Consider the following 11,808-nt stretch of genomic DNA (forward strand, 5'->3'; position numbering starts at 1 on the left):
TTGTGGAATAAATTGTTTTTTTCCATATTTTTTATGATGGAAGAAGACTCTCAGCAGTCACTAAAGTGATGAATGTGCATGAGGAAGAGAGAGAAGAGGAACAATCAGCTCTCTTCAGGTTAATGGTGACTACAGAGCATCCCCACGGCAACACCTCGACAGTTTCTGAGAACATAGCGGCGGTTACATCTTTACTATCAAATCATTGTAGGGAACAGCGGGGCAATTATAGGATTGCACAGAGAACATTCACTTTGCCACTTGAGAGTTAATATTGGTAGCTGGACCTCTCCGTGGTGCTGAATTCATAAAGATGTTCATCTTTCGACAATCAATAATTCTTAAAGTCAGGTGCATCCAACCTTTGTTTTAAATGTATACTATTGGCTGTGTTAGTAGTTATTTTTCTTCTTAATTGCACTTTAAAGCCCCTCAATCAATGGAAGCATTTGTAGAATGTAGAATGCAGCCAAATAAATACACAAAATCACAAACACGTTAATTATAAACTAAGGTGATGTCCACACTTAACAAAATACAGTAAAATTGGATTGTTGTGGTCGTTACAATCCACTGATGTGTGTTAAAGAAACATCTGTACATTATTTGTTGATAAAACTACAGAAAACTGGAATATCATTAATTATCAATGATGTAATTTTTCTTCACTCATTCTTAAAACCACTTGTACAACAATTGCAGCTATATATGATCCAAAGTACAGACTAAATTATGAAAAAAGTATGGAAAAGTACACTAGGGTGCACTTTTGTTAACATTGTACTGTGTACTGCCATGTGTAGACTTTGTTGAGTATAAATGTTATTAATATTTCTCAATTCAAAATGCTGGTATAATATTCATTTCATGTTTGCGTAGGCTAAAACCTGTTTCAAAGATTTGTTTTGTTTTATAAGTGCACAGTAAGCATCCTGTTGCTGCCTGTTGCTAAGAAACCAGGCTAATTAACTCGCTCATTGCTTTAGTTATTATGAGTAATGATTGGGGTGGAGGAGAAATCAAGTTTGAAAGAAAACTCATTCATTCATTGTCCTTCATGGAAGTCATTGTGAGACTTATATTTGAAGGTTCATTCATCTTCTGTGTTTCTTGTCCTCCCTCATGACGGTGGCAGGGGTACTGGAGCCTCTCCCAGTTAAAATTAATCAAAATTTATTTCAACTATTAAATTTAAATAAAGCTGATCAAAACCACCCAAAATAAATCATTATTTTATAAGTCAAACCAGGTTTTTTGAAACTTTCTTGTAAACTACCTACTCTGTATATTATCCCCCCAAAAATGGTATAACTACTTCTATTGAATTTGAGGGATTATGCTTTTTGTTAAACTAACAATACAATACTTTTGTATTACAATGCTCTTTTTTTCTGGCGAAAAGAAAACAGGCCACAAAATAGTAACTGACCTTTAACCATGTCGTTATTCAACATCTTTTGACCTGATTTAGTTTCCAAAGCAACACATAACAGAAGGCCAACAACATGATTAATTAACTAGTTCAAGATATTTTGCACATTACATGACATTAGCGCCATAGCAACAGGTTGTTACCAGATCAATGTTCCTGTGTGAAAGGTACAAATTGACCTAAAAGTGAGTTTGCAGGAAGATGGCATCGATTGAATCTTCTCCACAGCACTAGATCACCAAGGTGGCAAATTATATTCTCATTATAATGCAGCTGAACCATAAACATGGCACAGCTCTACTTACCTTTTATGTCTGATATGACAACACTTCGTTCTCGTCCATTAGCGGCACCTTATCCTCCTTGAATATCATTATATGTTAAAAAGTTACTGTAGTGTTGCCATTATGCAAGTTAGCACATTCTGTTCATGTTTTTTTCGCTTAAGTGATTAATAATATCCCATATTTAAGCAAGGAAAATACTTATTATTGCAATACAATAGGCTGAGTTCATAAAATGAATGATGTAACAGAAACCTGGGACAAATCTGATCATTTTTTTGCCCTCTTATTTTGAAAGCCAAACAAATGCCAGATTATATAAACCAAATACTAATTGCGACAAATCCTACTCGGATTGCATAAAAGCAAAGCTAATCTTTGGCGAGGATTGCTGCAGTCATACCCTATACATTCATCAAGTGCTTGTTCTTATTGCAAAGATTACATAAAACGGCGCTCTTCTATAACAGCTCTCACATGCATAAAACATTCAACAATCAAGGTTCATATATATGTATTCATATATACATATTGCACACACTTACACTTATCAAGTTTATATTGTGCACTACAGTCAACCTGCAGTATAAATATATATTTTAGCTAGTTAATACAGGATGCTGTCAGAAATAAGGCCACAAGAGGATTTCCTCTAATCACATAAGTGTCTGCAATTTACTGTCTCAGGTCCCAAGTTGTAAGCATGGTGTGAATTGAATTTTCATTTGTTCCAACAAAATGAAACACTCACAAAGTTATTATCTTTTTAAAATGCATTTAACATTATAAATATTAAACATGCAATCTATCTCCCCTAATTATTCTCATAACTACAACTCAGTATTGTCCCTTATCATATGACTTAATGGGCTTAATGGGACTCTGCTACTGTCTCAGTATTATTTTGATATTATTTGATATTTTTAATATAGTTTATCTTGAAATCTTGGTGGAAAAAAGACCTTCAAATTTAGACATTTACTTCAAGAGCTGCAATGATTGCAGCTGCTCCTGACTGACATTGACACAAATTCATTCCTTATCTTCTTGTTAATGGCACCAATGGCCATTGTTCACTCAGGCATGTGTGAATGCACAGTGTGATACGATAACAGTGTCGAGCAGGGATGAGATGTGATGTGCAGATTCAGGTTCTTTGTAGCCTTAGCTGAGAGGTAGGGTGGTTCAGCTTGATAAATATTTGCTTCTGAGGTCTGTTTAGCTCAGCCACTATCTTTAGTCTGAGGAACTGGAGGACGCATATTGTTTATTATGCTTCTTTTAGAAGACAGGTGATAGTGGCAAATATTGAATATCTCCTGGTTTTGATATAGGTTTTTGGTTATGTGTGTTTGCAATTATTTATTATATATTTTCTTTATATTTTTGAAAGCTCGATGCAAATCAATGACATCCATTAGACTATTCACAAATAAAACACATCAGTTGACATGTTTTTTTTATCATAATCTGTGTTTGCATAAAGTACAGTTAATCCACAGACATTTTGAATACAAATGGGTATCACAACTACTACATAAAAAGTATTAAACAGCAAAATAAATGTGCAATCATTGCACATTGTAAGAACAGCATCTTTTGCAAAATATTTTGAAATTTTGAAATATTTACAGACAACTGCGATTGGCTGGCCACCAATTCACAGGGGTCCTCTGCCTAGTGCTCATCTCTGCCACCCTTGTGAGGATAAGCAGTTTGGAAAATAAAGGAATGAATGAATGAATTTACACTCTAAATATAACCCTCATATCACAGTAACAGAATTATTGATTTGGCTTAGTTCTGTTATTAATCAGAGCATAAAAATAGTTGGAACATTGCCATTTTCTATATGTTGTGTAAGAAAATAAGAACAGGCTTGGCCAGTTCATTGTGCAACCAATTTAGGGATATTCAACTTGTGGCTAAAATTTCCAGGCCAACCTAAAATTGCTTTAACTTTTATCATTATTAGGTATTACATCACTTTAATTCACTCACAAGATGAGTATGAACTTTTCGGAAAAACATAGTATGTACTTCATGTGTCCACAGCAGAGATAGTGCTGACCTTGTTGTTCCTGCTTATTCGCCGGTCAGGCTTTGGCTTGGCTATCTTGGTTTGAATCAGCTCCTCAGGTGTGTTACCCAATGGTGGAAGCAGCCTTTTCTTGCTATTCCTTGTCTCAGGTAACCACTGAGGAGGCAGCTCAAATGGTCCAAACCCAAACTGGGTGTGGTCTTCCGATTCTTGAAGCGTAGCCGGCGCCACCTGTGACGATGAAGTGTAAGCACATGCGTGGGTCGGAGATGCATGCGGCGTTGTCATTGATGGCAAGCCTTCCTTCATGTGCCCACTTCCATGTCTTTGCAACAGATTATTTTTGGTAATACCATGCGCCCGGAGGCCTCTTAGCCGTGACCCGTTGTTGTGGTCATCTTTTAAAACCTCCAATCCGTGAGGAGGGATTTCATTTGCTACATTATCATCTTCCTCATCTGAGGCTTGAAATATCTGCTGTTGGCCGATGTTGAACATTTCCAGAAGTTGACTTCCAGAGTGACCTGCTCTCTCCAATCCCATTGGTTCTCCTATCACAGCATCCCCGCCCAGAGATGCAAGACCCCCAGTGCTGACTATATTTCGTCGACTATAGCGTCTGTGTATCCTAGACAAGAGTTCTGAGCAACTGTGACGCATTGAGCGATTAACAGTCAAGAATAAAAGTGGGTTGGTTAGCAGGGAAAACTTTGGGAGCCATAAGGCTGTGAAGTACAGTGATGCAGGTAGCTCTTTAGTGTCCACCAAAAGTGTGCGATAAACCACTAGGGCACCATAAGGGGCGCTGCAGGCAGAGAACGCCAACACAACGGCGAGGAGGCTGGCATGTAGCTCAGCCTCACGTCGTGACACATACGGAATGGAGATGCTGTTCTGTGGCGTCCGTAAGGCCGCGATGATCACTTTCTTCTTCTGGCTGGCACTGAGTGCTCTGCGGATGAGCAGCATGAAGAAGAAGACCAATGCCAGAGGGAAAATGACCGTGGTGATGTTGTAGATCAACACGTACAGGGTATGCCACAAGGAGTGGGCGTGGTCTTCCGAGCAGATCGCCGCCACGTATACATCGGTGACGTTGGTAACAGCAAAGACAGGGAGACTCACTACGACTGCATGGACCCAAATGTAGATGACCAGATCTCTGGATCTTGAATCTGAGATCTTTTTCTCAAGTGGGTATAAAACTGAATAGTATCTGGAGAAAGAATAGAATTCAATATGGCATGTTCAATGATACTCATCCAGGTCAATTTACTCATATAACAAATCAGGTTTTCCAGAAATGCCTATATGCCATTGCAACCACAAAAAAAACATACTACCTACATATACGTATGAATCTAACAGTTTTCTTTTAAAGTAACTATACAATTTAGTCATTTTTCTACAATAGTGTGCATATAATTGTTCACACTCATGGAAAACTTGGCTTGGATTCATGTTGCAAGTACAATAGCCCAATTAGGACATAATGCCAATGTTTGTTTGGCATTGGTGTAGCACATATCCAATATGGCTGAGTGTACATAGTGCAAAGCAAGCCAAGCATCAGAACTGAGCCAAAAAGTTTTTAAAAAAAAAACACCAACTACATAACAAACCATTTGCTTCTGCTGAGTCCGACCTTCCATTGATTTTAAAGAGGCTACCTCCCATTATAATGATATAAACTCTTCTATTTTCAGCATAGAAGCTCAAATTCTGAACCCCCTAAAAAAAGTGACCCTCCTACATAGCTTGCAAGGTCCACACTCAAAATCTCAGCTCTACAATATAAATGTCGTAAGCAAATGTTTCACGATTCCAACATGAACTGACCTGTCGAGTGCAATGGCACTGAAATTGAGCACAATAACCGAGCAGAACAGTTTGTGGAGGAACTTCATGGTCTTGCAGAGCAGTAGAGTACGAAGCCACCAGCAGCAGTGCGGGCTTGAACCCAGAGCCACGTCGAATGGAACACATGCCAATCCGGCGCAGATACCAGTGCAAGCCATGTTTTTGATGAAGCGGTTGGTTACAGATTTGAAGACATTTGTGGAGCTGGTGCACCACAACATGGTGGCATTCCCTGTTGGTAACAATAAAGAGCTTTAAATTCACTTCAGAAAATTCCCAGTGAGCAAACATCTCAAGTGGAATTTCATTGGAATGAGCTGCTAAATGTTTAGAATATTTTTAGGGCTTTAAGTGAGGAATATTTAACCATTTTGCCATTTCTTAACCATTTGTTCATCTATATATCTCATGGCCTGTTGTGAACAAGTGTACAATTCTCTCGAGCTCTGTGCTAATTGCAAGTGTCAGCACCCTAACAAGCACCACTTTACGTTGTTAACACAATAATATTGAGCAGGTTTAGTCTTTATCATGATCACTCACTCAGATTAGAACTGACCTTTCCTAATTAATGGCAAACATTGTGAAGTGACAAGAGGTATTCAACATCAGCACAGATATGGTTACTCTTTTGACTCATAGCCAAGGTACAAAAAGTTTTGTCACTACCTCGATATAATTCCAGACTCCTTCAAGTCCAACTCAAGCAATGTGTGAGATTATCTCACAAGGCACTTTATATATTGGTAGGAATGTTCAAAAAGAGGTCGATGTCACTATATTGAATGTAATGGACAATTACAATGAATACAAGAAAATACAATTGAGTTAATTTTGAAAGATTGTCTTTCCCATAAACCTGGCCAGGAGCAAAATGTCAGGAAAACAGCACATACAGCTTCAACAATAATTACATGGCGTGAACTATAAAAATAGATGCTGCCATGTAGTTAACACCTGGATTAGTTCTAGTGTAGTAGCACAATGCTTAGTATTCCAGTTTTTAATTTCATCATTTATAAATGGCATTGCAAAAGTAGTCACAGTTGTTTTAAAAGAATTCCAGGTGCCCGCTTGGCTAAATTTCACCATTTGCCCAAAAAAACATATAAAAATGCTCAATCTATCATACTATATTACAGAATAGAGTGGTGAATATTCATAATTTTCAGAATTAATGTCATAAATTACTTCACACTATCTCACAACATAATTCATTTAAAATACCCATCATTAATCCATGTATTTTCAACACTCCCTCATCCTTAGGATGAAGAAAACCTCATTCTAACCCCCTCCTCAAACTGCAAGCAATTTGTGAATATTTCCCTCCCTCCAAATATAAAAAAATAAACTTCTATTCATTCCAAGAAATGATAATTACCTGCAATACCTCCAAAATACATGTTTTTAACAAAATATGTATTGCATTAGTAAATGACTGCAATGATTATTCCCCAATATGTTATTGTTTACATCATATCAATGAAGATATCCAGAACCCATTTGGACTTACCAAGTAGCGACCCTAAGAGGATGAGAATCTGGACCACAGTGGTAAAATCGCGGTATGTTTGCTCCCGGATAAACCTGTCCCGATCATCCAGTGTAGTGCCTTCAGGGGGTGGACGGCTTCCCCACCAGATTGGCGGACTGGAAGAGTTGAAGACACTTATCCAGATATGTGCAGCTGTCATGTTGGCTCCGCCATCCCCAACCATTGCAACCCAGTTTCCACTATCCATACCAAGACCCGTTTTTATGTTTTTTTCTCCTTCTATCAACCCTGGCGCCTCTTCAATCGTTGTAAGTTGAAACGATGGCTCAGCATGCATCGAACCAAAAGCGTGTTTCCATAAGAGGACATGATTTATATAATTTAAGACATCTATATTAGACAAAAATCAGTTTTCAGCATCCAAGTGCACAGGAGTGCACGTCTGGATCCGATGCGTCCATTTCGCAGATGCAGAGGCTGCCTCTGCCTTTCTTTTCTTTTTTTTGTGGCTGTCAAAATCCTGCTGCACCGTAAGAGGTCGCCCATTGGTCGATGGTGGAAATCCCACAAAGAATGAATATTTCACAATGTGACACGCGCTTCTGCGATAGTGGAAATTGAGTGAGTGCTCCTTCACTAAAAAGGATAATGTCAATTTCATTCTGGGACTACTGCCTTTAAAATATCAGCTCTTTTGAAACACAGAAGGATATCAAATAAAAAGAATACATGCATGCTTTGAATGTTATATTTTCTTTAATGCAGCTTTTTAAAAATGCAGGCATTGAGCAATGTGCTTTAGAACAAAACATGGCAAAATAATCAAATACTTTTACTAAATGGAAAATATTTGAATGACAAAAATACTATATTATCTGCAGGAAAAATTCAATTGCCTTACCAGTCATTAAAGATAAACAGTATAATGGGATATAAATCATTTCTCACAGTATTATTGCACACATAATATGAAAAGGATCTTTAGATGGTTTGAAAATCCTAATTCGGTTCTGATTTTAAGGTCTCAAACTCAGGTGAGTTGAAGACTGAAGGCACACTGTGGAGTGTTTCACATTGCTATCAAGAAAAAAACAATTTAAAAGTCAGTCACATGTACAATAAATGGATTATTTATTTATTTGGGGTAAGTAAAATTACCCCAAATCACTGCAGATTTGTACTATACAACAATCTCATCAATTTGTATAGCGCTTGTGTTCTGGTACTGTATATTAGAATATTGGCTCATACAGAGTTAACTTGACTTGTTGACCGCAGAACGAAATACTGTTAGCTTGTTCCGTTTGTTCTGTCACAGCAGCTTGTGACATTCCTCTTTGATTTGCACAAATGACTGAAATAGTACACACATGCAATCACAAAAACAGTTAACATGATGAATGTTATTCCTGGTTTGATGTCATTAAACAGGTCAAAAAGTCAACAGTTTTATCCTACAACCACTTGCAATGTTATGTGGAGTGTTTTCCATTTCGTTCTGATATTATAATGTTCCACTGATCCCATTTTATGTAAAACATGATGGTTGGATCACGAGTTTCTTGCTATCAGTTGTTTACATTGTTCAAGTGTTTATTAAAGAACCGTTGGATACGTTCCCACAAATCCACCTGAGCTTCCGAATGGGCTTTTGGCTCCCCACCAAACATCACCGCTCTTCCCACAGCAGCATGGAAGGAAGAAGGACAAAATGGCATGTGAGGAACTTCCAAAAAGTGTCCGGCTTTAGGATAACAAACCACTTCATATGATTCCTTGCCATGACTTTTCAAAATACTAGCAGCTTGCTCTGCAAAAAAAGCACTTCTCCAATTACGGTCGTCTTCTGCTACAGCAAAAAGGAAATGGCAATTGGCTCGCTCTATTGGAATTAATGATGCTCGATTTTTTTTCACAGTTGGATCTGCTGTAACATCACGGATGTCAATAAGCCAAGATTTTCGGATTTTTACTTTCCAATACACTGGTGGGAGTGGGGGAAACACAATGTCTTTGTAATGTAATGGTATCACAGTATTTCCACTGCAACCATTAATGCAGACAGTTGCTGCAATCCCTGAGAAAAAAGACGCCATTGACAAAGCCAAAGCACCACTATGAGACATTGATATAACACCTATCCCGGGACCTCGAACCTGCAAAAACAAAACAGAAGCATTACACAATGCATAAGTATTAAGTCAATGAATCAAATTTCCATACATAGTATCTACACAATGGGGAATAGGAAACCAGACATTTGAAATTAAATAATTGTGCTTTTTAATGAGCACTTTGTTGACAACGACAAGCAGATAACACTGTAAAAAAATTTAAAATTGCAGGACTTGATATTTCAAGTCAACCTGTTTTAGACTTATTGTTAGAAAACAGTTATTATTTCTATAACAATTTACTGACAAAAACTAACAATTGAGTTGTGGTTACTCAAGTATCTTTAGTTATCACAACTTTATGAAAGTTATTTTTCATTTTTTACAGTGTAATATCTGTCCAACATATACAGCAGTTGCTGTTTTAAATTAATAAACAGGAGTTGAACCATGACACTCCCATTTTAAAGCACAGTTTCTTATATATTTCATAATTATTCCATTTGAATTGAACTAACCTCTGGGTGTTTTTGTAGAAAATTAACAGCCTCTTCAAAATATTCCAAATCCAGGTTTTTAGGATTTTTGGGTAAATCTTGGTAAGCATAATAAGCCAATGCCAGCACAACAAAACCTTTGTTTGCTAAGAGGCTGGCTCGCTGTTCATTGAGGCCTCCACCTAAAATATATAAATCTATAATTCCAGGGAACGGCCCCTTCCCTAGGACAGAAAACAAAGAGAACAAAATAGTTCAAATTTGAAGGAATTATGTCTGACTACAGAGTAAGTAGCTAGGAACACTAAATAGAAAGATTCTAACTAATCCTTAACACTAAAGCTGTAGTTTAAGTAGATCTTTCATTTCAAATCCATTGTGGTGATGTTTGCAGCTAAAAAAGTTGAAACTTGAATCAATGTCTTAAATTTAATGAATATTAGTAACAAAAATAAGCAGTAGAATGAAAGTAGGGGGAAAAATACCATCTTATAAGACCAAATGTTACAGCACTTGTCTTCTACATCACAAAAAGGCATTAAACCAGATATGTGGACTTTTTACATCCAATCAAATGGAATTTAAATGACTTCTTTCAACTGAGGGAGTGTGCAAATAAATAAACAAACCTGGTGGTATGAAGAGGACTCCTCGTACACGGCCTTCTTTAACAGGAATTCTCCTCATGCCTTCAGTCATGTATTCTCTTTCATTGGTTTCACTTGCTAACATCTCACCAGTGACTCCATTGTGGACTGCAATCTCCACTAAAGTTGGGCTTAACACGTTCTTTTTAACTATTCTTTTATGTGGAGTGTCTGGAACCATGGACCACCATAGTCCCATGGGCTCCACTCCAGTGTAACTTCCTGACAGTGATGGAGCAGAACTCACATCTACTAGGCCTTTTTCATCAGCTTTGTATTGGGCAGAAGCTTTGAAAACCACACCTTTGTCATCAACCAATCTGGTTCTTAATTCTACTGGTTTGTGGGGAGCGAGACCTTCAACTTTAAGTTGGACAAGTTTGTCAAAGAGACAGCGGACACTGGGGAGAATTTTGAGTCGGATCTGAGCCATTTCAGTCCCTAGGCAGATTATTTACTCACACAAATGGTCTCAACGTTGCTTTTGTGGGCGTTGCTTTCATTGTGAATCTGTCAAAACAATAAACATGACGTAAGAAAACGTGTTCATGAAGATTTTACAAGGTCAATTGAATCATTTCATGCTTTTTCATTTTGATCAAATGTTCTTTGTCAAAATTAGTTGAAAGGGGAAAATAAGATGATATAGCAAGTATATAAATGTTAGAAGTGCGTATTCAGCCTGTATTAATTTGGTAAGGAACCTACCTTTACAGGGTCAAATCCGCTATTATTATTATTAAAATTTATGGGTTAGAGTTGGGATTGGAGTTAAAACCACACCCGATGCCCCGGCTAAAAAAAACGGACTTTAAACGTACCTTAAAATAAAATTTTGGTGTTTGTTTGGGAAAATAAAAGCATCACGAAGGAGGGTACCGGACGGAATCATTTCACATAGACCGGAAGAGCGTAAAAAGCCAAAACAATTCTTTTTTTTTAAATAGATGTTTATTAAAACCTTTGTCCCATCTACATTCTTCTAAATGAGTAGGGTAAATGTTTGAGATTTTCCAAACCACATAGTATTTTATTTTTCTGTGGCAAAAACGATTACAATATTTGAAAAGTTATGAATGGCAATGGTACGCACCCGAAAGTAAAAAAAAGAGCATTTTTCTTCTGTAGACTTTGACAAAAACGCCACATGATACTTGCCAAACACCTACATTTGATGACTGTAGACAAAAAGATAGTTAAATTCTTATTTTGAAAACAAGAAGTCGGTGAAACACATTGTTTATTGTTGTTGTGATCCTTTATGTCCACAGGAGGGCAGCATTGTACACAATATCAATATTTCCTCCTATGGGCCACGTTTATTTTAACACCACACTTAATACATCAAAATCAAAATGCTTTGGTTCGTTTGAACGATGAAAAATAACCCAGTGTTCAGCTCATCTATACATTGGAATCCATTCTCAATTTCCAA

The 11,808-nt window shown here is 37.2% G+C and overlaps 2 protein-coding genes across 3 annotated transcripts; both read right to left on the minus strand.

The window, feature by feature from the left end:
* Positions 1 to 3,141: 3,141 nt before the first annotated feature.
* On the minus strand, positions 3,142 to 7,597 carry gpr176 (G protein-coupled receptor 176). Its single transcript, XM_077710229.1, has 3 exons — positions 7,134 to 7,597; positions 5,597 to 5,849; positions 3,142 to 4,973 (listed from the first exon to the last, which is right to left on the minus strand). Exons 1-3 carry the CDS (start codon positions 7,450 to 7,452, stop codon positions 3,758 to 3,760), a joined length of 1,788 nt encoding a protein of 595 aa, XP_077566355.1. The 5' UTR covers positions 7,453 to 7,597; the 3' UTR covers positions 3,142 to 3,757.
* A 302-nt stretch (positions 7,598 to 7,899) lies between these two features.
* On the minus strand, positions 7,900 to 11,279 carry acot20 (acyl-CoA thioesterase 20). 2 transcript variants are annotated; one of them, XM_077709462.1, is made up of 4 exons: positions 11,195 to 11,279; positions 10,356 to 10,883; positions 9,748 to 9,950; positions 7,900 to 9,271 (listed from the first exon to the last, which is right to left on the minus strand). In XM_077709462.1, exons 2-4 carry the CDS (start codon positions 10,804 to 10,806, stop codon positions 8,684 to 8,686), a joined length of 1,242 nt encoding a protein of 413 aa, XP_077565588.1. In that variant the 5' UTR covers positions 10,807 to 10,883; positions 11,195 to 11,279; the 3' UTR covers positions 7,900 to 8,683. The 2 variants fall into 2 exon arrangements, with proteins under 2 accessions (XP_077565588.1, XP_077565597.1); XM_077709471.1 differs by having other exon boundaries at positions 11,082 to 11,220.
* Between the last annotated feature and the right edge of the window lie 529 nt (positions 11,280 to 11,808).

Source organism: Stigmatopora nigra, chromosome 2, assembly GCF_051989575.1.
Source record: "Stigmatopora nigra isolate UIUO_SnigA chromosome 2, RoL_Snig_1.1, whole genome shotgun sequence".
Classification (NCBI taxonomy): Eukaryota; Metazoa; Chordata; class Actinopteri; order Syngnathiformes; family Syngnathidae; genus Stigmatopora; species Stigmatopora nigra.

What these genes read in the sequence shown, in the direction of transcription:
- gpr176 (XM_077710229.1), bottom strand. Translation starts at nt 7,452, where the DNA reads ATGCATGCTGAGCCATCGTTTCAACTTACAACGATTGAAGAGGCGCCA. An exon ending in CCTCTTAGGGTCGCTACTTG is followed by an intron (nt 5,850 to 7,133) that starts GTAAGTCCAAAT and finishes TGTTACCAACAG; the next exon opens with GGAATGCCACCATGTTGTGG. An exon ending in AGTGCCATTGCACTCGACAG is followed by an intron (nt 4,974 to 5,596) that starts GTCAGTTCATGT and finishes TTCTTTCTCCAG; the next exon opens with ATACTATTCAGTTTTATACC.
- acot20 (XM_077709462.1), bottom strand. Translation starts at nt 10,806, where the DNA reads ATGGCTCAGATCCGACTCAAAATTCTCCCCAGTGTCCGCTGTCTCTTT. An exon ending in AGTCCTCTTCATACCACCAG is followed by an intron (nt 9,951 to 10,355) that starts GTTTGTTTATTT and finishes TTTCTGTCCTAG; the next exon opens with GGAAGGGGCCGTTCCCTGGA. An exon ending in TTCTACAAAAACACCCAGAG is followed by an intron (nt 9,272 to 9,747) that starts GTTAGTTCAATT and finishes TTGTTTTTGCAG; the next exon opens with GTTCGAGGTCCCGGGATAGG.